This window comes from Catharus ustulatus, chromosome 6, assembly GCF_009819885.2.
Source record: "Catharus ustulatus isolate bCatUst1 chromosome 6, bCatUst1.pri.v2, whole genome shotgun sequence".
NCBI classification, from domain to species: domain Eukaryota; kingdom Metazoa; phylum Chordata; class Aves; order Passeriformes; family Turdidae; genus Catharus; species Catharus ustulatus.
Window position 1 is genome coordinate 22356203 of NC_046226.1, and position 26001 is coordinate 22382203.

General features: G+C 44.9%; 1 protein-coding gene across 3 annotated transcripts in view; it reads right to left on the reverse strand.

Moving 5' to 3' along the window:
• The window catches only part of ADCK1 (aarF domain containing kinase 1), a 76335-nt gene extending 54921 nt beyond the window's left edge, over positions 1-21414 (reverse strand). The window contains exons 1-4 of one of the 3 annotated variants that reach the window (XM_033061728.2): positions 21326-21405; positions 19587-19704; positions 18348-18485; positions 13148-13231 (exon numbers count right to left, since the gene is read on the reverse strand). In XM_033061728.2, the coding sequence (XP_032917619.1) occupies positions 13148-13231; positions 18348-18473 (210 nt within the window). In that variant the 5' untranslated portion in view covers positions 18474-18485; positions 19587-19704; positions 21326-21405. Of the gene's footprint in view, positions 1-13147; positions 13232-18347; positions 18489-19586; positions 19705-21325 lie in introns of all 3 variants that reach the window. The other 2 variants (XM_033061729.2, XM_033061727.2) reach the window with 2 other exon arrangements.
• Positions 21415-26001: the final 4587 nt, after the last annotated feature.

Sequence of the window (26001 nt, forward strand, 5' to 3'; positions counted from 1 at the left end):
CAGAGCCTGCAGCTCCAAGGAGGCAGGTGAAATTATAATAAATTTGACACAACACCTCTCAAAATCTGGCTAACAAAATTAATTTACTTCAGCTTGGATCAAACCACGTGGGATGCCAGTGAAAACAAGCTGAGTACTGTAAAGACATCATCTTATCTACTAAACATTGTGTTAAGCTGGAGGTGGCAGGGGGGCTCTCACACCTTCCCATCAGTCCTAGGAAGTCCTGTTTCATTTGCTCTAAGCAACAGTATCAACCAAGATGTACTACACTCAGAAGTGTTCCCTAAACAGGAACTGCTGACACACTCTGCAGAAACTGCATGCTATTGACAGAACAGTGAAGAGATGATGTCGTGCAGTAAAAAGTACCTGAAGGGAAAACACTCCCCAGACAGGTATTTCCATGTAAGAAGACTGTGGAAAGGCAGTAGCATGGGAAGTGAGGGCTGGTCTTGGGCCACGGGGAGGATGGGGGAAGAGCTTAAACAAGGCCACAGTAGCAATTAGCTGTACTGAAGCTCCTACAGATTTGGCTACACTTTCCAAGCTAAGTGAAGAATCCTAGATCTCCAGGTAGGGAGATTTGACAGCCTCTTTCCTGAGTTCGCACACTCCATCCTGCAATAAAATAAAGCTGGAAAAGCCATGAACTCCACAGGAAACTACAACGTGCAGAAGACAGACTGAAAGGCACACTGAAAGGTGAGTTTTATGAGGATGGATGGCTTGAGCACCATTGATAAAGCTCAGCTAAGTCTCATCTAGTTTAGCTGAGGGTCCAGACAGGGTAGCTTCACAGTCTGCTCTCCTACTGTGGGCGTGCAGAAAAGTAGGAAGCACAGAGGCAGCTGCTGCAGCTGGAGGGGAGAAATCGTCACATCCACTTTGTCAACGCTGAAGAATCCGGGCTGGCATTTTTCTCTTCCCAACAGTCGAATCCCACCCTACCAGCTGCACGTCACAGCTGACCTCCAGTCAGGACCTATCTGAGTCAACGTCAGGCGATTAAATCGCGCAACAGCAGCTTCTCCCCCTTGTACATATGTAACTTCTCTCCTGGCAGGTCACTCCAACAGCCAGGGGAGCAGAGCAAGCCAGCTCCCTCTCTTAAAGCCACGCAGACACACACCAGCATTCACCTTGGTGACAGACCCCAGAAAGAAGGGTTTTTATTGTGTCTCTAAAGAGAATACAGCCCCTTATCAAACTGACAGTGGCAGATTCCTTCCCCCTTCTTTAATCTGAGAAGCTCTGACCCTTAAAGTACAGACCTCTTCCCACAGGAACAGGATGCCTAAAGAGGAAAGAGACAGTAACACATGAAATACCTACAAGTGATTAAATTGGATTGACGAGGAAGTCAGGAAAGATAACAACCGTGGGATTACGCTGTCAATTCCAAAAAACTGCAGTGACTGTCAGTACCACGTCCAACAGAGAAAGTGGTTGCAGTGCCAATAAGTCATCACCAATGGCAAAGTGCGGTTCTACATTCAAAAAAGTCCCTATGTTAAAAAAGAAGAAAAACCACAAGGAATGTCCCTTTGTTACTCAGCAGATCTGTCGCCTTCTGGGTATCCATCAGAGTTGCTGACTTCAGTGAAAAAAAATAAATATAAATAACTCCAGTTTTTTCATCTAGTTGACACCACACAGCTCCACACCAAGAAAGGCAGCTGGTGTTTATTAGCATCCCATCAATGTCATCAGTATGGGAGACTGAGCTAGCGTCTCTTCTAATTCATACACAATAAACTTGTTAAATTGCAATCAGAAGGTCCAATTCTTTCTTGCAACCACTCTGTGCCTTCTTATTGAAAACAATAGGTTTATGCAGGTGTCAGTAGAAGCAGAATTTGGATAAAACTGGCTTATGTAGGTGCCAGTGAAGGTAGCATTTGGTTTACTGAATCCTTATGGCTGCTAGGAACACAAGGAAAAGAGAGAACCTATACTGAATGTGAGAGTGCCACTTTAAAATAGCATGAGATAGTAATTTAATGAAGCAAAACACAAATATCTGACATGACACCAAACTGAGATGAACAAAAGGAGAGCCCAGGTAAGGCCATGTTATCCAGAGTAGATTATTTTTGCTCCCACAAAAAGCAGAAGGAATTACTTCCAGCAGTACCAGAGGCAATTGCCTTTACTGCAGATGGTATCACAATGAACAATATTGTACATGCCTCCCCTGCACTTGGCTGTAGCTCACCAAGGTTGTGAAGGGAATAAAACTGAGCTCATCTTTCTATAGAACTACATATTCAACATTTCTCCATCAACAGGCTAGTCAAAGACAGACAATGTCTAACTTTGGCTAGAAGGCAAATAGTAAACTCAAGACAAAAGGTATTGGTGCAAAACCTAACAGAACAATAACACTGACAAAGATCCTCCAAAGAATCAGATCTTGTTGGCCAAGTAGAATCACTATGTATGTTCCCAAAGACAACATCTGCAGGGCAAAAAAGAGGACATTAAAGAATTTGCACAACACAAGATGGACATAAAGCAAAGAAATTAAAGAACATGCTAATGATCCAAATCTAATACTATCTATGACTTCTAGCCTCAAATATTTAACATTAAAGCATTTACGTACTCCACACAGAGATCCCATGAAGAATGAAGTTACATTGAAACTGAGAGTTGATGTCAGCAGGCAGAAGACAGAAGACTACATAAACACAGTCTTGATTCAGTCTCCAGAAAAGAACAGAGCTTCCCGTTCTCATGGCATGAATGGGGACTGTGCATTGATTGCCTCTAAAGATTTGCTCCTTTTCTGGACAGAGTGCTGCAGGGACAAACACTTGGCTGGAGATGGTAAGAGGGGATTCAGTCCCAACTACAGAGATCCTTTGAACTGTAATTGCCTGACAACTTGAGAGAAAGATCAAGGCAAAGCTGAGAACATGAACAGATCTCATATCCAGGAGCTTCTTTAAATCTACATGATTTCTATTTTGAAGTCTATTATTGGCTCCCTCTTAATGGTTTGCTCATCAGCACCTGGGATTTATGACCACCCCACAGTAGCCAATCAGCCATAAGATACACACCTAACTGCCTCTTTGAAAGCACAATTACCAAATCTACATGGATTGCTGTTCAAATGATTCATACACTGAATGAGCTTTTAAACACAGCAGTGAGAAATACAGGTATTTCAAAGACCTCCTCCTCTGAGCATTGACAGAACAGTTCAGTCACAGAGAGGCAAGGTGCCTCAATCCCCTCTACTACAGGAAAGCAGACATGTTTGGGCCACATCACAACAGCTCCCAGAGAGCATACCATAAGAATAATTTAGAGCAGGTTGTCTGCTACTTCCAGGGGGACCACAAGCGTACTGGCCACTTGGAACTCAACCAGCACATTAGTTTGGCCTCCCTGACACAGAAAAGCCTTAGTGGCAATAAAACAGGTCAGATAATGACTTAGTGTCTTGTTCTAAAATCCATAAAATCCACAAGTCCAGAATTCTTCACTTCAAGCCTTCATTATGCTGCTCAACCATGACCCAGATAGAAGACGTTGGTCCAATACCAACCACGAAGACCTCCCCTCCATATGTCAATGCCTCCACCCTAGTCATTTTGGTACATAATGCTGGAAAACTGAAAGCTCAATAAAAGCAAGCTTGGAAACCCATTCTATACTCTAGTCCTAGTTTTTCAAATCTCCCATCTCTAAGAAAAAATCTGTTGGCTTACAGAGAAGCATGTGTTTCTAGTAGTTATATAGGAGCTGTTAGATTTTACTACTCAGTTGCCTGAAAGAAAAAAAGAAATCCCTTCTGTTGGACGATTAATCTGTCATAACAAGATTCTTCATAATTAGTTTGTCCCTAACCGTTGCTTTGTAATGGTAGCAAGAATATTTCAGGAATGGCAATTACCTCTGGTGTCAAAATGATGAGGAAAACAAATGTTCAACCATCAACAAAATGCAGTGCCTTTTCCACTCCCACCTGATGGTGGGTGACAGCATTGCACATCAGAATTATAGTGTGGGTAATTACTAGGCATGTTGCTATTCATTTCCCCTCTTGAGAAGAAATTTGTTGAGCAATGCAGGTGGAAGGAGGGGCATCTGTCACTGGGATGGGGTCCTGTGGGTAAAGGGTCTTACCAATACATAGCTTCTTTAATTTACTACACATATGTCCAATAATTATAAGCAGGGAACACTATTTAAAAGAATTTTTCTTTATTAGTTACACATACATCCCACCATTTCTAAGATTATGCAAAAGGACAGAGCTTGACCGCTTTATTGTTGCTTTATTTAAATTTAGGATACTTCAAATAAAATTCACGTCCACATTAATCACTTCACTCCATCCATACTAATAGGAAATGTAGTGGGTTTCTAGGTTATTTGTAAATGGAAGAGTTCCTTGGGCCGTGAGCTCATTGGATTTCAGCATATTGTGGAATTTGACATCTGACTGTCTCTGGAGTGAGATTTACAGGAATGAAACTAAGGCACACACACTGTGGAGCTCACCTTCTCAGATGAGGACCAAGCTGTGCCAAAGCTGGGAATCCTACTCCAGAGAGGGACTGGGAAGGGGAAACCTGCTGGTCTGGCTGCCATTGGCACAAGTGTGCAAAGCCACAGCCTGTGAGAGCTATTCTGCCTGGGATATTTGGCAGTGTATCCTCTCAGCACTTGGGTCTCAGTTCTCAGAAAATTAGATTGTGGCAAATTTTTCACACATGAGTTACCAAGGAATGCAAGACCAGGTGGGGTAAGCCTATATCCAATCTGCCAGAAAGGCAGAGGCCAGGGAGGTGCCAGCCAGAGCTGAGGCATCAGTGGGCAGAGGTAAGGGCAGAGCTGGAGCAGGCAGGAAGCTGATTCAGGTCTGGTACAGGAGGGCAGAAGAAGTGAACAGAGAGCTCAGCTGTGTAGGGCCATTGTAGGAAGCTGCATGCATTCAGATAAAGATACACCAAGAGAGATGCATGAAGCTGCTTCTGCATGCATTTTACTCAGTACTTAATCACATTACCAAACACTTGCTGCCCTAAAATCAAAACATAAGTCTAAAAGAATCAAACATCACCCTCACTTCTGGTACAGATTCAGTCTGCTTTGGCAAAAGTGGAAGTCAAGGAATGTTACAGAGGCTACAACTCTGCCAGTCAGGGCAGCAGGAACTGGTATTGCTCTTGGGAGCCCCTCACATGGATCACATTGAAGTCACCTCTTGTCTTCAAGCACACAGTGCTGAACTAGCACCAGCTCAGAGTGAAGAAAGTGCAGTTCCAGCTAACAGCCTTGCTGTTTCTCAATCCCCATCACTTAGGAGCCATCATCCAAATTTAACATTCCCCAGTCAAGGGTCACTATTCTGTATATCAGCACAGAATAACTCCCAATTCAGACTGACACAGCAAAATATCAGCTTACTGCAAGAAATAAAAGCAGGGATGTTGTCCTGGAGAGGAAGAAGAGAGACAGAATAGGTGATACCAGGGCATTGCAGAGATGAAACAGCTCCTGCTGAGCTCTGGAAATGCCTGGCTGTGTTGCCTCACTGTGAATGCAAAGGAAAGGGCCTGAGGGAGAAAAGCTTATCTTCCCTACTTCTCTTCACACAACAGTCCTACGATAAACAAAGCCTGCTGCCCTTCAGCAGTTCTGTAAAAAACAACTTGTGTTCAGAAAAGCCCTACAATAATAAACAGACTGCACAGTTACAGAGTTCACAGGCAACTCAAAATGAGTACATTTTCAAACAAAGACTGCACAGGCAGTAAAGACATTTTAAGAGACAGGGTTTTTTTGAAAAGCAATTCTGCTAGTGACCTTTTCAGTGAATTTACCTCTAAATTCAGTAAAACTAGCAACATAGTAAATGGATTCAAGCTTGGCAGAAAGTATTTCATAAAACACTGGGCAAATTCATATATGTGCAAGCTTACACACAAATTATTTGTTAAAGTGGAGCTCAGAACAGAGTGGAGATGACCCTTGTTTATCTGCTGGCTGTGGCACACTTCCATGTCACGTCAGTTCAGTACACTGACAAAAACAAGTTGTTACTGGTGTCAGACCTGCCAAAATGATGCTACTGCAGAGGAAGGAGCAGCAAGCTGCTCTGAATGGTGCACCATCAGCAGAACTTGCAGCAACCGAGACAGAACTCTCAAGCTAAAAAAGATACAAGTAAACAAAAAAACCCAACAAAAATAAAGACACCCCAAGCCAGCTCTACAGGACCAAAAGTAGGCTTAAATGGTGTAGCAGTGAATGTGATTGGATTAACATCTTGGATTAACTCTTCCAAAGCCATCTTTGAACTTTTGACTCCATTCAAAAAATGGCTACTTTACTATAAGGACTCCCACCTGAACAAACTGGCATGTGTCTACAGGCAAAGAGATAAGCCTCTCCAGATATACAAAAATGCACCTGAACACTAGTAAATAAAGTAATGGGTAGCTTTAAAACCTGACACTGAGCAATACTTTTTGGTTTATTCCTAGAACTAAATCATCAACTACTCTAGTTCAAGAGAAATACAGCTTCATTTTTTCCTACTCCACAGGGTTTCCTCAGGCCTGACAGAGTCCTGCCTGGCCCTGGGACACAAGACACAAAAACACAGAAGTTCCTTTCAGAGACACCTTTCCCTCAAGTATGCAAACAATGTAGCCCCCACATATGTGAAAAGGATTTGCCTGGAACCCACTAAGATGCCTCCCATATTGCAAATAACTCCAGAGCAGTGTTTGCAAGACACCACCCACCACAGCAATTCCCTCACCACTGACTTAACTGGCTAAATGAAGACACTTGCTTGACGGGTAAGGTAATTGTGAGCTACCCTCTAGCACGTTATTTTATCAGATCCACTTTGGGGAGAATGTGATACGGTCACTGCTTTAGCAGGGCAAATCTACCATATTTAGTCCTGCTCTGAAATTCCAACCTGGACTGATACATGAAATATCCTCTGCATGCCACCTATTCTCTTCACCTCTGGTTTTACATCTAATTTGTACTCCTAATTTGGAGTCTGTCAAGATAGTATTTCACTGCAAGCTAAGAACCTTAGAACCTTAGAAAAGGGAACAGAATCCACAATATGGGTCTTGCTAAGGACTCAAAGGGCAAACAAAACAACACTTCAGAAGTCCACTTTGACATTGCAAGCATATGTCTCTATCCCCAAACAAAACTTTAAGATATCTATTTTTCCTAGCCTCAGATAAGATTATTTTTACTCACAAGACAGATGTCTTCCTGTTCTTAGAATAGATTAAGTACCAGCTACCTGTCAGCTCTACTGATTTTATACATGGCCTCCAACAACCATATGGGCCATTTCCTTAAAAGTTGGACTCAACTATCCTTGTGGGTCCCTTCCAACGCAGAATATTCTGTTTCTGTGCTCTGTGAACCATATAAACTGGTCAGTAGTTCAAGGCTACACAGCCCTTCATTAAGAAAACATCCCTAATCAGAACTTGATCCAATGTCAATGGGATCAGTGTTAAGTCACTTATAGTGGCACCCTAAGTAATTTCTGCTTTTTGTCTCCTTCTCTCTTGACACAGACCTTCAGCCTCTGAGATATCCCATGTTCGCATGTATTTGCACCACTCACATCTAGGGTGAACATCTAGGCAAATCAACCATGACCATGAGCTCTTCAGAGAAGATACCATCTCTTGCCACACCTCTTGACTTTGCACTGCTGAGTGTTCATTTCATACCTGGAACCAAGGCATAGTCCAAACACTAAATAAAACCTAATTATTTCTCCGCTTCTCATTTGTTCCTTTTATAATACTTGTTATGATGCTAGCTCCTTGCAGCTGCATCCTCCCAGGCCTTCCTAATGGTTTCCCCACTCTACCAGATGAGATTTCTTCAGATACTACTCTGGCTACTATGTACCTCTTCAGCAGCTCTACGGAAGCAACGTGATGACTTCCTCAGGGATTCAAATGAAAAGGGATAGCCCCACCTGGAGGAGAGACAGCTAAATGCTCCCCAGGCATATTGTGTCACTCCTGCTGGGAAGCTGAGAGACGGCTCAGGCAAGCCGAGTGCATGACAGCTCACACTTATGCTCTTGGAGCAAAGCTCTTCAGCGACAAGCATGCACAGCCAGGAAAAAAATGCAATAAATGAGGCACTACCTTCTTACCCTCACTTCCTTCCTTCTTCCTCCTTCAAAAATGTCACAGTAGATGGGCCATTTCTCCAAATAAATCATTGCAGATGACTGAAGAACATCTAGCTTCATAGGAACAGATCCCACAAAAAATGGACCTCTTTAATGCTAGAAAATAAAAACTTGGAGATGCTATGGCCAGAGCATTCAGCTGACACCACTCAAAGCACAAGGAGGAAGAGGAAGGGTCTTATAATTACAAGATTTATTTTACAGCTTGTTATGTTTTCAGTGAAAAGCTTTCATGCTTTATGTGTTGGCAGGAAGTTTGCTAGACAGCAGTGCCCAAATAAAGAGTCATCAAGCGACCAGCTGGCCCTGGTGGCTTTTTTAGACTGCATTAGTGTTGACCATGCCGTTTAGATGAAGAGCTATCCTGGGGAGCACATAATAGGGCAACCAAACATGATCAGCTCAGGGACTGTGGATGAGCTTTGAAGCTCTTCACCTCTGGTTCCCATTTAGTTTGGTGACAGAAAGTCACTGCCACCTAATGGCTATTTCGTATCTCATAAGAAAGTTCATTTGTTTCTCACCTCAATTCATGGCAAGCTGAAGCACAAGTAGATTCACCACTGCACACACTGGCTGTGAACAGCTCACAGTCTCCATTCACTTTTTGAAGGAATGCCATGGAGAGTTCCTGATGACTTCTCTCTGTGATGCAGTCCACTTTCATCAGGAAGAAACTATTTTAGGACATCACTTAATATTTAAGGCACACAGTGTTACTGAAACACAAGGGAAGTCCAAAGACACAGGCTATTTCATTGGTCTTAACTTGTAGATTTTGAAAAAATTGTAGAAATTGTAGACTATTTTTGAAAACACACACACATGTACATTCATTCCTCTTCCTTCCAAGATACTTCAACTGTGCAACTTCACTGTGAGACAAAACTCATTTTGAAAATATCCACTTCACTGTGAGAAATAAACATAGCAAAGCCAGGAAGAGCCTCCAAGGAGCAAAAAATTGCATTCTGTATAATGATGGCACAAGGTTATGCTTTTCAAATATTTGCCCAGGTACTGACAGCCCAATAACCTTAAGTTTGAATGAGGAGAACATCCTCATTCTGCTCTCAAAAGGAGGACATTTAATTAACCTCTGCAAATGGCTTGTCCCTGACAAAGCAATTTTGTAGCCAACAAAGGTAATTCAAGAACGAATTTCCACTGTCTTCTGAGATACCTTGACCACAGATCTTCTCTCCTTGCTGTCTCCATTACAAAAAAACAAAACTCACAGCAGTAACCTTTTGTCTTACAGAGGAAAACAACAAAAAGATGTCCTGCTCAAGATTTTCAACTGTGGCCACTTGTGCCAAAATCTGCAAGACAACTAACCCATTGCAACACTCTTACTACATTCACAACTCAGAATTCCATTGGTGCCAGCCTTTAAACAAACTTCATGTTGTGACACAACTCCTGACTGACAGCAGGATCAACAGAAATTGATGCCAGCGATGAAGACGTGTCAGCCAAGACATCCAGATGCTACACTGAGAAGAACACCACTGGAAATGTCACATGGTAGGCTGACTTGGTACTGAGGAGACAAACACTGTGAAGGGCCAACAATCATTGAGGTAGAGTAGCCTTCAGAGAATAAAATGTTTTGTTGAGAAAACAATAGGTAAGGAAACGGCACTGAGCAGGCTAAACTCCTTCTTCCTCTGGCCCAGTGCAAACAGGAGTAGAAATGAAAATAAATGCCCAAGCTTACATGTGCAAAGATGTCCAAAATAATTTAATGAAACAGACATGAAGTCAAGAAAGGTCATACCTTCCCTAACACTCCTGACAATAGACCTACAAATGTACAATGTCTTGGAGTCAACAAGGGCTACCACTGCCCTTGACACCAGTACACTGACAGTATCATCATATGCAGGAAAAGGGCCCACACTCCAGGAAAGGACCCCTAACTTAGGAGAAAGACTGAGTTTCCAATGTTGAGCCATCAGTTGAGAAATGAAGCAACCACTGGGAAGGATATAAAGCCCGAGCACATAAGCAGGTTCATCTCTGCCTCAAGCAGGTGCAGGAATTAAAAATGGCTATTGCTAAGGGACAGCAATGTGTGCCATTTGGCAAGTGGGTTCTCATATCTCCTAGTTGACAGGAGATCCAGGGAGAGGCAAACTAACCTCAGGACACGCAGTGAATTCCCTTATACTGCTTGTCACCTCATGGAAAGCAGTAAAACACTTCCCATCTGCTGGGGGAGTGCTGAGAACTGAGGGGCTTAGAGTATTAGCATCAAAAGTGGTCCACAAGGGACAGAAATATACAGTAAAATTGAAGATAATTCCTTGGAGCTAAGCAGGAACCTGGCTAAAAGTCCCTGGGGAACCCACTTCCTTCTTAATCTGCTTTGCATTTAATTGTTCCTAATGACTATGTCCCTGTTTGGCCCCAGTAGGCTTAGGGAATGGTGCTGCCACTGAACCTTCCCATCTCTCATACAAGGCCATGGTAATTTAAAGACCTCAGTTTAATGTCTCACTGGGAATGCACAGAGAACAAGTTAAGCATTATTTGCACTGGAATAACATCACCAGTATGCTGAGTACCACGAGGAGATCCACAGGAAAAAGTGTTTTTCCACTCCCAGCTGCAAGCACATCACAGATGTATATGCACCTGCACCCCAACACTGGAGACAGAGGCACAAAAAACCAGATTCAGACCTTTTGGCAGTCCCATGGTCACCAAATCTCACACTCTCACACACATACAGATACATCCTGCCTCACAGAGTCTCCCTTCTAGGCACAGCACCAAAACTGCATCTGGAAATCAGCAGCTAATTCATACACATGCTTAAAAGAAAATTACAAACTTTCAGTGTATATATAGAGCAGGTTAAGTTAGCCTCACTAGAAGGACAGAAACAAACAGAGTACAATGAAGGGCTAAGATTACTAGAGATCTATCCAGGACAGAAGCTAGTAGAAGCAACATCTGGATAAGTATTGTTAAAACACAACACTTATTTGAGTGGGGCATTCACACAATCTCGACTAATCTTAAGTACCAACTCCAACGGGGTAACTTCTTACAAGTCATTCTGAGCTAGTACAAGACCAACAAAATCAGCTGCCACAGAGGTTAAAAGAGCTGTGAGGTGGTAAAGACTTGGTTCCCATCCACTTAAAACTGCACTGAGATAAACCGTTTGGTGCGCAATTGCCCAGGTGCAAAGCATCTCCCACACCAAACTGATGCTTCACTAGCACAAGTTCTATAGGAATGTTGCTGAAGAACCCACAAGGGCTGTTCCTGCCAGGCTCAGTGGTGGCACTCCATAACACCTGTCAAGAGCAGGACCAACCTGGTCAACAAGTTTCACCAACTCATGCCATGCCTCTGCCAACTTCCTATCTCTCGGCTCATGCCCCTTTATGCAGCTGAAGGCAAGTCCCGGCCATGATGGCATGCTGTGCTTGCCACTGGCTCTGCCTCATGCAGGGGCTGACTAGTCCTGGCTGCCAATCAGGGAGGCCACATCTCTGTGCAATGCCTGCAAACAGGGCCCCTTCTGGCTGCTTGAGGCACGGATTGACGAATCATCAAAACCTGCGTAACAGAGGTTAATGAAACCATGGAGATACACAGCAAAAGATGAGGAATTTGCAACAGCTGCTGCAAATTCTGCCAAATGATAAGCTGTCCACAGTACTGATAATTCCACAACTTGGGTGTTGCTCAAGTAAGCTACATGCAGCCCTTCTGCAAACCAGGTTTCAAAGGTTCAGGGCAGAGACCTGGGCAGATGGACAGTGAAGCTCCAGACTCCAACACACCTACCTCCAGTTTATGCCAGGGCATCAGTGCCACCCACTTGGGATGCGGAGCTATATTAGAACAGCTTAGCATCTTTAGACAGCAGAGGATGAGAACAAGCCCAAGGAAGCCATTCTACAAAACATTCCAGATACACTAAGACCATACTGATGATGTGGATTTTCTGCCAGAGGAATACTAAAGCATGCTGGAGTCCAACGTCACTGATTTCTATCTTACTCAAGGCTATTTCCAGCTTTAAAGTCAGGCCCTCCAGCCTGAGAATCCCTGGAGAGCAGCACTCCATGCATTATAACCAGCCACATCAGTGGCCTAAATCCTACATGGACCAAGAAGAAAAATGAGGCTAAAGACCTTACTTCAAACACACTATGCAGACTGGCCTAATTTGGCACAAGCTCTAGTTCCCAGTCCAAAGAGGCCTTGAACTGGAATAGCAGAGAAACCCTGGCTAACATACATCACAAGCCCTCAACTAAACCCAGATGTCATTCACAGCTCAATGAACTATAGGGCTATAGGCTGGAGTGAAAGGTGCAGCACAAGACTTGAGAGGAGCAGAGGGGGGTGCTTGTCTTCCTTCTCACTAGAAATGCTTTTGCTATTATTGTTAATTACTGACATCAAAACACAACAGTGTGTTTCGCAATGAGATGTACACTTTTTTGCACAATTCTCATTTCCTCTGAGATCTGCAAGTCTGATTCATCTCTATTACCTCCTTTTCAACACACTCCTTTCACTTAAATCAGTCAGCTTTCATGTTATGGTGATTACCAAACAATATGCAGAATAAGAAAGCACTGCCAGGCCCCTCTCAGCAGCTGACTATCACACAACCAGTCTGGGCAGCAGAGATCTGCCAGCAGAGCCTAAGTGCATACACCAAGGACTTGAGTCTCAACTGGACTTAAGCGAGCACTGGATGCCTATGGCTACTTTTGACAAAGGACCTTCTTCATTGGGCAATGCAAGTCCTGCAAGATGGTGATCTAATATGGGCCTGTTATCTAATATTGCTGTTAACAATCTGGTAGAAAGCACATTGAATTATGAAGCTGGCAGCATTACAGCAACACACCTGTGCCTTGCAGTTTCCAAGGAATTCAGTTCAGTGCTGTTACTTACCTGTGATTTGAGGAATTCATACTCCTCTGATCCATATGGGACACTCCGAAGAGAGGTGAGGTAGTCATAGGTGATAACTGCCGTCTGCAAATGAAACCAGAAATGCTGAGCCAGCTCTGCAGTTATCAAAACAATAAGACTTCTGTTAAGAGAATGCATGTACCTTAAGCTTAAAAGTTTGGGCTCCCCAGTGAAGCCTATAGCAACAGACTCATTAATAAATTAAATGAAAATATTTTAATTTTAATGAACACTTTTAAAAAGAAGTGCAGGGGCATCAGTGATATGTAGCTATATGTAAGCAACACTTGACACTCCTATACTATCTTCTATTTGAGATGCGCAAAGCATTTTCCTAATCTCTGTACAGAACCTTGCACAGCAGACTCACATCTTCAGTCAGCCATCTGAGGTTTCCACAGTAAGGTCTGCTACTAGTAACAGAGGCCATTCAGATTCTGTGCCCCATCAGTTATCCCACACTTCACAGCTCCAAACTGCCTAACCAGCTTGCTCTAGGTAGAGGCTCAGCAGGAAACAGTGACTGAAAATAAACTCAGATTAGCACTTCTGGGCATGTTCAACTGCACAAAGTACTGTGGGGCCAAAGGGTCAAATCCCAATTACAAAACCAGGATATGGGATCCAGCTCAAGCCTGATAGTTAGACATTGCCACGGACAATGGAATTATATTCTTAAGTGCCTTAATGATTTCTGAAAACAGATGTAGCGTATTTCATAATTCCTACCACTAAATTCCTCTCTTTCCACAGTCAGAACATCAGTGAATGGGAGAGAAACGCACAGGTCATGTTTGACGGGAGAGAAGGAGATGTACACCTAGAGAAGCCTTTCCAGTAATGTGCCATTTGAACTTCAAGATCCTTGCCATGAAGAACTATTTGCATAACTCCCGTTGAAAGTCACTTTTCCTCAAACCTCTCTACTGAAAGGGTAGCATTCCATTCTGGCAGAGGATACTAGCCCCACCTTTCACCATAAACATGCCCAGGAAGGGCACAAAGTACAGTCAAGGTACCATGAAAGCCAGGGATGCAAAGGAAGCAAACCTGGCTTGAGACAAAGCCAGCGGAACTGACAACAGGGAAAGAACCAAAAGCTCAGAAATGCATCCAAGAGTGGACCAAGCTGGGAATCAGTAACAAACAGACACACTCCCTCCTTGTGGAGGTTAAGTTTCTCAATGTTTCCTGTTTTCCAAATTGTAAACTGAACACAGCAAGTTGGGGTTTTTTTCTGGCTTTTCAGGCTCTCTTGCCCCTGGTGAAGTTGGGAGCTGCACAGCTACAGTTGAGACCACTCAGAAGAAAAATTTTTCAAAGCATCTTCACAACCTCAAAGAACAACTTTGAAGTGGAGGGAGGTTCAAATCAGTCTTGCATGAAGACTTGAGTTGGTTCTTATTTTATCTCTGGTCCACAAGGGTAATTATCACCTCCAACTCAAAAAGAAGCAGCTAACAGATTGGCCTGTATTACAGAGGAAGAGGGAATTAATTAAGCGGTTGCTAATTACACTGTAATCTTAAACACTAAATTAATATTATGATGATCCTGATAGGCAACTCTGACATTGCCAAATCCCTCCCAGTGTCTAGCTACTGCACAGAATGTTCCTTCCACATAACCAAAACAACTGGTATACTCTCAAAGGATAGGGCAAATGCACAACAGCTCTGCCAGGTTTCTAATTTTACCAGAATATAGAAACGCTCTGCAGCGTGATGCTGCCCACACCACTGACTTCGTTCTCATCCAAGACTAGTGCTGTCATTCACGTTACAGTGTGAGACTGAAGCTCAGAGTTATAAAAAGATACACAAAATCAACCAAACCCCTCCTTTCCAAATGCCAGATTACAGTAATTTCACGACTATAAGGCGCACCCTTTTGACTAAAATTTTCCCCGGAACCCGGAAGTGCCCCTTATAGTCTGGGGCGCCTTATCTGATGGACAAAGTTCAAAAAATTTGCCTACCCGGAAGTGAGAGCTGCGAGCCACAGGGGGAGCCAGCAGGGCCATGGTTGCCAGGTGGAGGCAGGGCGGAGTGGCAGCGGGCACGCCCCGGCCCCGTGGAGGCGGGACGGTCCCTCTACAGACACCCCCCCGGCCCCGTGGAGGCAGAGCCGCCCCTCCAGAGGCACGCCCCGGCCCCGTGGAGGCGGGACGGTCCCTCTACAGACACCCCCCCGGCCCCGTGGAGGCAGAGCCACCCCTCCAGAGGCACGCCCTGGCCCCGTGGAGGCAGCACGGCCCCTCTACAGGCGCCCCCTGGCCCCGTGGAGGTGGCACAGCCCCTACACAGGCACCCCTCGGCCCCGTGGAGGTGGCACGGAGGGGCGGCGGCCATGCCCCGGCCCTGCCAGATACAGGCAGGCCTGGGGGCCCGCGGCACTGCCCCTGCCGGGTACAGGTGGGCCCGGGGGCCAATGGCTGCTGGGTTGAGGTGGGGCCTCATCCAGCAACCGCGCAGAGGGAGCTGGGGGCAGAGCCTCGCTGCAAAAAAAAGTGCGCCTTATAGTCCGGTGCGCCTTATCTGATCTACAAAGTTGCGAATTTTGCTGACTCCCCGGGGGTGCGCCTTATAGTCCGGTGCGCCTTATCTGATCTACAAAGTTGCGAATTTTGCTGACTCCCCGGGGGTGCGCCTTATAGTCCGGTGCGCCTTATGGTTGTGAAATTACTGTACTTTCACTGAGCTTGCATCCTGCCTGGTGTTAAATGTCTCACTTGGTACCAATGAATTCTCAACATTGTACACTCTTCCACTGCTCCTAAATCTATCTTCAGATCTTACCAAGTCATGGCACAATGTTTCCCCTGAATAGATGTCTACCCATACATAAGAGCTAGTTCCCTAAATAGAGGCTTAAAAAGAAATGTTCTGCTAGTGAGTTTCATCAAGTTTCTTATGGAGTCTGCAGAACAACTGAATCAATATGCTTAAAATACAAGTAGACTCAAATCTCTCCAAACTCAGAGGAAATCTGTCCAGAGTCTCATAATTATGTATTAGGTTGCTTGATCCTCATGTGTTCTTTTCTCTAGGCTTTCTTTGCCCCACTGTAACTTGTCTTAAAGCTTTGTGTCTGCTACTGCTGAACTTACTAGCTCTTAAGAATTGCAGTCTCTTCATCACAGTCTGCTTTAGCCTGGCTAAAGTTCAATGACAGAATCAGGTATCCAGGTAAAAAGCCAGGGCAGGGCTGGATTGAAGGACAGATACTTTAGGTCCATGTAGATGTCACCAATATCCATATCCAAAATCACTTGTTTGCTACAGAGATTTATCTTTCGTTTGCAAAAATAATAATCCCAAAGCTGAGCTTCTTAGAAGTAAACATGTCTGCTCTATTGGTTTCACCTGCTCCATGGCTAAGAAATGACAGCAAATCAGGCTGCCTGTGCTCAGATGAGAGCTGACTTCCAACTGTCCAACAATGAGCAGGGAAGGCAGAGGTCACTGGTGTAGCAAGACTACAGAAGCAACTCAAACACATGCAGTCATACATACCAGAGGAAACAGAAAATTCAGAAAGAGACAAAACACTATTTTTTAAAAGTATACACACAGATTTAAACATATGCTGCCATCACCTACAGAAGACTGAGCACTGGTAACTTGGTTTTGGGGTCACTGCTTGCAGCTATGGGTGCAGAACCCTCTAATGCATTTAAGAGCAGGACCAGTGAAGCGCTTTACAGCCAATGACTTGTGACCTCTCTGAAGGCAAAGAACATTAAAGTCAGGCATATCTGTGATTTGCCACCATCTAAAGCAAAGAATATTTCCTTTCCCCTACTTCCTATTCTTCAGGAAAGTAATCTTTTACCATCACTCAAAACACAAACCAACTGCACAGCCTCATCACTGGAACTTCTCACTTATTTTTGTCTTAAACAGTAGATTACCACAAAAACAGTGGCATAAGAAAGACTGAGAAACACTAGTCAAGCAGGCAGAACTCCAGGACACATTGGAAAACCCAAACACCCTGAATAACAGATTCTCCTCCAGCAACAAGAAGCTGCATTCCCTCTTCATGCCTCAATTTCCTGTGCATTAAAAGGGAAAGAGCTTCTCCCTGCTACCAGGCAGCACTCACTACCTTATGGTCAGGGACAGAGCATGAAGCTTAGCACTTGTTAAGTAAGAAGGAAAGATTACAGTTTGTATTTCTGCCTTCATCCTTTCAAAATAAACACTCATTTTTCACAACAGTTTATGATGCTGCACACACATGGCACCTGAGCCAACCCACAGAGCTTGTTTCTTATTGCATCTGCCCTCAGGAGCTGACTCCTTGTAAAACTCATTAACAAACTGCTTAAAAGTCACAGGAAATGCAGACAGACAGCTGCTTACCACTGGGGGTCTGTAAATGATGGAGATTGTGGCCTGAAGTGACAGATGTATAATGCAAGTGAGGTACAGGGAGACCGATACCCCCTCCAGAGTCTCTGCTCTCCATGTTCCTGGCTGCTTATAGATTCATCAATGAACATCATCAAGGAGAAGGCAGCAGTCTCCATTCCCAGTTTTCTGAGAATTATCACTGATGCTAGGCAGATACAGCATTCATTTTATACATCTGGAAACCACTCCAATCTCAGATGTATGTAATCACCCATCCTCACTTTACTCTTGCTTTGAGAATGATCCTCAAAACACCAGTCCTTCTCTCCCCAAATCTCATACCAAGGGTCACAGGGCAATGGTTACCCTAGTTTATTAATGCAACAGGATACTTATAAAAAATGTTAAAACGGCACATGCAGAGAAGAGGCTTTGAACTAAGTCATTCTTAAAAGGCAGCAGGACACCATACCTGGACAACTGACCTTGAAGGGTACCTGGTGAAAATGTGGGCCCAAAATAAGCCCTTGCTCTGAAGATCCCACCCTATCCAGGGAAGCAGAGACAGCTCTCTGCAGCTCAGTAACTCCATTTTTCTCTTTCAAAAATGTGCAAACAACAGCTGTATTCCTTAGGTGCTTTCACCTCCTTTCTCCTCACTGCATGAAGAACTTGAAGAGCTCCCCACAGACATTCTATTTCCTAAGCCAGTTGCCAACTGAAAATGCAGACATGGAACGCAGAAAATCCTGAGTTCTTGTGAACTTCAATTTCCTTACCCATCTAGGAATCTTCCTGCACATTGCTATCGTAGAACTTACTGTGGCAATGGCTCGGCCCACGCGAACAACTCCAAAATCATTAGGATCCAGGAACTTGTTTCCATACAGATAGATGCCAGAAGCAGCTGCTGTCAATGAGGCAAATTTCAAGGCCCTTAGTGCCATGACTGATGAACCCTGCTGAGACACAAAATAGCAACTGTAACATCTGATAAGGACATAGTGATCTGATGCCTACAGCCCCAGAGGACCTGACAATCCAAGTTTTAATTGTCTCTTTCCTAATAACACATTGCTAGCACTGCCCCCAGCCAAAGAGCTGAAGCAATCACCCAGCAACTGAGGGTGTTGCTCATCCTAACTCAACAGTGTACATGGGCCACAAATCCAGAAGTAACTCACTGCTAGACATTGCATATGTGCAACAAAATATTAGTTCAGGATCCTAAAGGCTTTTCAAGGAGACGCAACAGGTGCAAAGAGAAGGAAGCATGAGATCACCAAAAGTCAATTCTGATCCTATCATCAGGCACTTCTTCAACACAAATTTTTGAAGATATCACAGTGTAGGCAGATTTTAAGGGGACAACAGAAGATACAAAAAAACATGTTTAAAAAGAGTTCTTGCAACATCAAGAACACCCAAAGCTTGTTAAAAACTCTGCCAGGCTAGTTCTAAAAGTTCCACACTGATGATGAGTGGTCTAGGAAGAGGCAATGCATCCCAGAAGGATGTATGCCACTACAGCAGTCGGTGCCAGACAACCACAGAGAATGCAGGGGATGGGGGACCAAGTGAGATTCGTTTTCTCATTATCACCATCCCATTCAAGTGCCAGACAGGGAAGGTACTGGCAGAACAGTCATCTGCAGGAATCTACAGCCTATTCCTAGCTCTGTCACAGGCCCAATACAGGCCTGGGGTGAGACACTTCTCAACCACTTCTTTCCTGTGAGAGAAGGGTAGGGAATGAACACATTTCCCACACTAAGCACTTTGGATCACTTCATTCTTTGTTTGCAGACTATAAAGTCGCATAAACATGTAACTCTTTACATGCTAATATATATATATTCCATTTCTTTATGTCACCATAGAGGACTCAGATATGAAAAAAAAAATCAATTAATTAGAAACATTTTTCCTTCCTTTCCCTATGGCTGGTATTGGGCAGAAAGTATGATTGACCATTCCTTCTGCTTCTACTTCAAATCAAAAGGTATTGTCATTTCTCTGCAAGCTCTGAAGAGCATCCTTGACACAATGCAGGCTCTTACCCCATCAAGATGGAGTCTACTAATCCTCCCACTCCTAGGCTTGACTGAGAAACTTGCCTACTTCTCACTGTGAAGCTTTAGCAGGGTCAGTCTGGCTTGTGCCTTTTCGCTCGGAAGCCTTGTAACCAAAAAACACATTCAGTGACACAGGTCAAGTCTTTCAAAAACAGTTCACAAGAACACAATCAGCAAAATAAGCTAATATAACACAAGAGACCTTTGTACATGAACCTTAGCTAAACTTTATTATTTCCTTACAAACCCTAGGTAATTGTGAGGCAGAAAAGCTGAGACCCATTCTGTCGGTGCCTGTCAGAGGTGACTGCAGCAACTCAGCTCTTTCTTCTGTCAGAATAGGTAGCTGACTGACCAGGACTCCTTTGAATCTCCAATCAAACTCAGAAGAAAATAAACCTGGGCTCTTGACTGCAGCCAAATGTACACTCACTTCACAAATACAAAACTTGCCCTCCTTCCCCTGCCTCACTGGAATTCTAGAAATTCTGGGGTTTCTTTCAGCAGGACCAATGGTTTTCGTACAGAGATCTCTTGTATCCTCTGTCACCTTCAAAAGTCTTTTTTTGCAAAGTGTTTTAATTAAACCATTTGTGCTCCTTGTACATTTCTGTAAAATTTCACTTATTGAAAAGCGAAAGGTGCAGTGACATTTTCTCAACAAAAAAGATGCCTCTCTTCTTCATTATTTTTTCCTTCACTTGCTCAATTACTAAAAGATAATTTTATTGAAAGCAGGATGCAGGTCCATCTGTTCTTGCATCTTATTCCTACCTGAAGCTATAATCAGCAGTTTGTTACATCACATCTATTGCCATACCCGCCAGCTGTACGTCACAAACAGAAGATGGGAACTTTGCATAGCAAATAAACATGAAGCAAAGCTGAACTCTTCAGCAAGAAAGTTCCTGCTTTCATGCTTAACGTGTTGTAGCAATAAAAAGGGAATAATTAAAACCCCTCCAATATAAGGTACAGAAATAGAATTCCCTGAAGTAAATTGTATTTCAAATTTTCACATAAGGTATAGAGGAACCTTTTCCATGTAAATGAGCCCTTACGACACCCCTAGGGATATCTTAAGGGCCCTGTCAGCTGTGAAACAACCCTTGGGATGTCACTGCCTCTCGTTATTAAGCCCTGAGTTGATAGATCACCTCCAGCTGTTTTTTCACCTAGGTGAGGTGGCTTCTTTGACTTTCACACAACCTGACGCACCTAAGCGTCCCTCGCATTTCAGCTAGACTTCTGCTCCCACCAGGGGCAGCCGGGACGGGGCAGGCTCCCTGTCGGAGCTCCGAAGGTGACCCTACGGCCACTGCCCAGGCGCGGGGAGCGGCGGGGACCGCTGACCGCCCCGAGGATAGTGGGGACCCAGCGCCGCTCAGAGCCCCGGCCAGGCCGCTCCGGGCCCCGGGCCCGCGTCTGCCGCCGCGCCCGAGATCAGCCCGTGAAGGACACAAGGGGCCGGCGCCGCCTGCTCTTGGTTCTCCTTCAGGCCGGGCCGGGTTTCGCGAAGCAGCTTCCGCGCCCCGCGCCGCTCCCGCCTCCACGAACAGCTCCTCGCCGAGCCCTGCGACAACCGGGTCCCCGCCGCCGGGGCCGCAGCTGTGGGCCACATTGGCCGCCGGGGCCTGGAGTCCCAGGCACGGGCCGGGGCGGCCACGGGGGCTGTGAGAGCGGGAGCGCCCGGACGCTCCGCCGGCGCTCGGAGCGGCACTTACCGACCGCCTCGCCGGCACTTCAACTCGCGCGCGCCCCACGCCGCTCCCCCCTCCACCTCGCACACGGTACGGCCCTGGCCCGCGCGGCACGCCGGGAAACGTAGTCTGCGGGCGCGGCCGCTCGGAGGGGCGGGGGCGCGGTGGGACTGCAAGGGGCGGCCCTTGGGCGAGCCCACGGGAGATTAGCGGGGGGAGCGTAGCGGGGGGCGCTGCACTTCGACGGCTCCCGGGTGCGCTGAGGCGTCCGCCCTTGCTGCTGGGAAGGGCACAGCTGGCACCCCGGATTGCAGGATTGCAGCCTCGTCCCGTTCGGTAACTGCGGGTAACGCAATCCCGCTTTGTCAGTGGGGATCCCAAAAAACCTATCTTCTGCGCTCTTAAAAAATTTAATGCTTAAATTAAATTTCACATTCTATTTCACAGAATCAACTAGGTTGGAAAATACCTTTAAGATCATTGAGTCCAATCTGTGATCTAACACTACCTAACACTACAATTAGGCCATGGCACTAAGTGCCACATATAGTCTTTTCTTAAACACCTCCAGGGACTCCACCACCTCCTCAGGCAGCCCATTCCATTGTTTAATCACTCTTTCTGTGAAGAACTTCTTCCTAATATCCATCCTAAACCTCCCCTTCTACAGCTTGTGTCCTCTTTGCTAACCTTTGCTAAAACCTGCCATTGTTGGTTGCCTGGGAGAAGGTCCCAACCCTCGCCTGGCTACAACTTCAGGTAGTTGTAGAGAGCAGTAAGGTGTCTCCCTTGAGCATCCTCCTCTCCAGGCTAAACAACCCCAGCTCCCTCAGCCACTCCTCATAGGACTTGTGCTCCAGGGCCTTCACTAGTCCAGGTAGACAACATCCACACCCTTCCCTTCATATACCAGGCAGATCCCCTGGTCCTAAAAGGAAATAAGGTTGGTGAGGCAAGGCCTGCCCTTCCAAAATCCATGCTGGTGGGGTCTGATCACTTGGGCATCTCTCTTTCTGGCTGAATAGGTTTTTCATCCAAACCTCTGCGGAAAAGTAAAGGTAAATTATAAAGAAAAGTATAAAGGTAATTTAACCACCTTCTTCCTGGCTGTGGGACAATGGTGTGTTAAATATTTTCCTAAAAGATCAACATAATATTGGGAACATTTGATGGGTACCTGTACTGGATTTGTGTGGCAAGGTTTTGTTAGTGGTGGGGGGGCCTACAGGGTGGCCTTTGTGAAAAGCTGATAGAAGCACTCCCCATATCTGACAGGGCCAGCACCAGATGGCTCCAAGACAGACCCACTGCTGGCCAAGGCTGAGCCTGTCAGTGACAGTGGTAGCACCTCTGCAATAGCATAGTTAAGAAGAGGAAAAAAGTTATTATGCAGAAGTAATTGCAGTCAGAGAAGAAAGGAGTAGAAATATGTCAGAGAAACAGCTCTCGCAGACACTGAGGTCAGTGGAGAAGAAGAGGCAGGAGAGGCTATTTTCAGATCATAGAATATCCTAAGGCACCCAGAAGGAACATCAAGTCCAACTCTTCAGTGAATGGCCCACATTGGGATCAATCCCACAACCTCAGTGTTATTAGCACCATTCTCTACCCAGCTGAGGTAAACTCAGGATCATAATGCTCCAGGTGCCAGAGCTGAGATTTCCCTGCAGCCTGTGGTGAAGACCACAATGAGGCAGCTGTGCCCCTGCAGCCTATGGAGGGCCATGGTGTATCAGATGTCCACCTGCAGCCTGTGGGACCCCACACTCCAGCAAGTGGATGCCCAAAGGAGGCTGTGACCCTGTGACCCCCTAGAGCAGGACCTGGCTGGACCTGTGGAGCTGTGAAAAGAGGAGCCCACACTGGAGCAGATTTGCTAGCAGGACTTGTGACCCTGTGTAGGGGCCATGCTGGAGAAGTTAATGAGAAACTGGAAGTCATGGGAGGGACTCATATTGGAGAAGTTCATGGAGAAGTCTCCAGTGGAGGGACCCCACAACAGAGCAGGGGAAGAGTGTGAGGAGTTCTACCCCTGTGATAGAAGAAGCAGCAACGTACAATCACGTGTGATGAACAGACTACAATCCCCATTTCCTGTCACCCTGCTCTTCTGGTGGAGGGGAAATAGAGAAAATTGGGAATGAAGTTGAGCCCAGGAAGAATGGAGAGCTGGATAAGATATTTTTTAAAATTTGGGGTTATTTCTCACTATCCTACTCTGATCTGATTGGTAATAAATTAAAAATAAATTAATTTCCCCCAGTCCCCATGTTTTGCCCCGACAATAATTAGTGAGTGATCTCTCCCTGTCTTTATCTCAACCCGTGAGGCTTTTGTTCTTGTCTCTCCCTGTCCGGCTGAGCAGGGGAGTGACAGAGCAGCATTGGTTGGCACATGCCATCCAGATAGAGTCAGGCTGCCACAGTACCCCTTTTGTTTCCATCTGGCTTCACTTCATTTGTGTTTTCCTCACTTGTACTCCGTGGCAGACCTTAATGTCAATGCCTGCACAGCGATGGCTTCTTGCTAAATATTATCTCTAAGAAACAAAGCAGATACAAACTATGAAGGGCAGAGATAAGGGTGATTACCCTGCTAGCTCACTGAGGATACAGGGCCCACATGGGCAGTTGCTGCATCAGCCATACGATGGCTAAACTGGCTGCAATCCCATAAGTTTCTTTCCCTTCTAGGACAGATGGGAGCTTTTGAACTGATGGGGGGCAGTGAAGCATCACAGCTTAGTCTTGGACCATTACGAATTATGTAGGAAAGACTATTTGTTGGCAGGAAGCTTCACGGTTTAGAGGGAAAAGAGGAAGAAAATAAAAAGTCAGGAAGATGTGCACCTAATGTACTGCTGAGAAATGAGAGAAATAAATACAGATTGAACGTGAAGTAACAACTCTGAATCACATAATTTAAAAAGCTTGAAAATAGAGGGAAAAGGTCTACTGTTCTTGTGTCTAATACAGCATATGCAAGTTTTGTGATAGATTTTTGTGTTTGCAAATTCACAACCTCCATGGCTCAGGCTGATTGTGGTCTTAATAGTAGGGTGTCCATTTAAAGCTACTGTGCTATTGCATATAAAAATCAAAAATAGCGACTCTAACCTCAGTGCAACCACTGATTCCTGACCACAGCCCACTGCTTCTACTCGGGATGCTTAAAAGACCGCTGCCCGGGCTATCAATGCTCTGCTTTCACAGCTAGATCCCACATGCTGGCAATGCTCCCAGCACAGGGAGCAGGTCAGCATCTGATTTTTGATGGCCTCTCCTCGGAAAGCTATGGGAGGTTTCTTCAGAATAATTTTGTTCCTTGCAGTTTTCTGTTAAACAGGCTGACACTGGCTCTGCTGCAGGGAGGGGAATAAAAAAAGAGGCTTTTGTAGCATAACAAAGCCGTGTGCTGATGTGCAGTGGGCAATTATGTAACCAACGCTAAATCTTTCTATAATTAGAACAAGCACCTAGTTAGAGTGATCAGAGCTCTTTTGTGTGCGCCTGCACGGGGCTGTGCAAGAAAAACCTTGGCTTGAAAGAAAGATGCTGGCTTGATTTCCCTTCCCTTTTCAACTGGTGAATAAATTAAATCTCAGATTACCCCAAATTGCTGTGAAAGACAAACTGTGAAAAGAGTTTCCTTTTCATTCCTGTTGAAGACATTTGCATCCCAGGTGTGAATCTCATGAAATGCAGATGCACACCCAGAGACTCAGCCTCTCTGTCCCAAGATTTGGAGCAACAAGAGCAGCCAGACTGCCTGAAGAGAGGACAAAAGGTCAGCATCAGCCCTTCCTATTGAGAATCGATGTCTTTTTTTGATTCACTTTGATGAAGAACATGACAGGATATCCACAAAGGCTCACTTTAACTAGATATTCCTCGTGTATGGAGAGGAGGCATGAGAAAAGAGAACAAAACAGTCCCAGAAAGCAGGTGATCCTATGATTTTGTGGACCCAGAGGAGCATCTTAGAGAAGATATGAAAAGGTATGGTGAGAAATTGCTATCAGAACACCTCGACCGTTGACTCTTCTGATCTCCATCCTGTGGATGATCAGCAACACAAATATTGAGGCAGATCTATATTCTGCAGCTATAAACAAGTTCAACTCTGAAAATCACTGTAGTAGTGCCAATTTCTACAAGTTAAAGATGTGGCTAGTGGGATCTCTACTGCTAGAGATCTGTAGTTCTCAAATATTTTCTGGTTTTTTTCTGATTTGGTCAGATCACCACATGAAATATTACAAATATCTCTGTGTAACGGTTGACAGATGTGCAAAGCAACATGGAATATAGGAAATCCAGCAATCTCCTACCTGGAGGTAATTCCAGAAGATACCATACTCACACAGGTCTTCTGATAGGTCACCCCATTCTTGGTCTTAAATGGATATTGGCAGATCTTACCTTTATATCAGCAATGGAAAGGTCAGAGCTGACTCTGAAAGTCATAAAATTTTAAAATACCATCTCTTACTAATCATACTGTACAGAGCCAATATTTGGATAAAACATCTCTTGACAAAACATGCCCATTGCCCAAGGTCATTCAGTCCCTGTGACTCAGTAGTCACCAAAGTCTGAATGTGACAACAGAAAGTGATGTGGTCCTTGGAGAGCAGGGTTTTACATGAGCAGCAAATTCACTTCTACAAGTTCTGCAAGGCCTTTACTCAACCTTGTTGT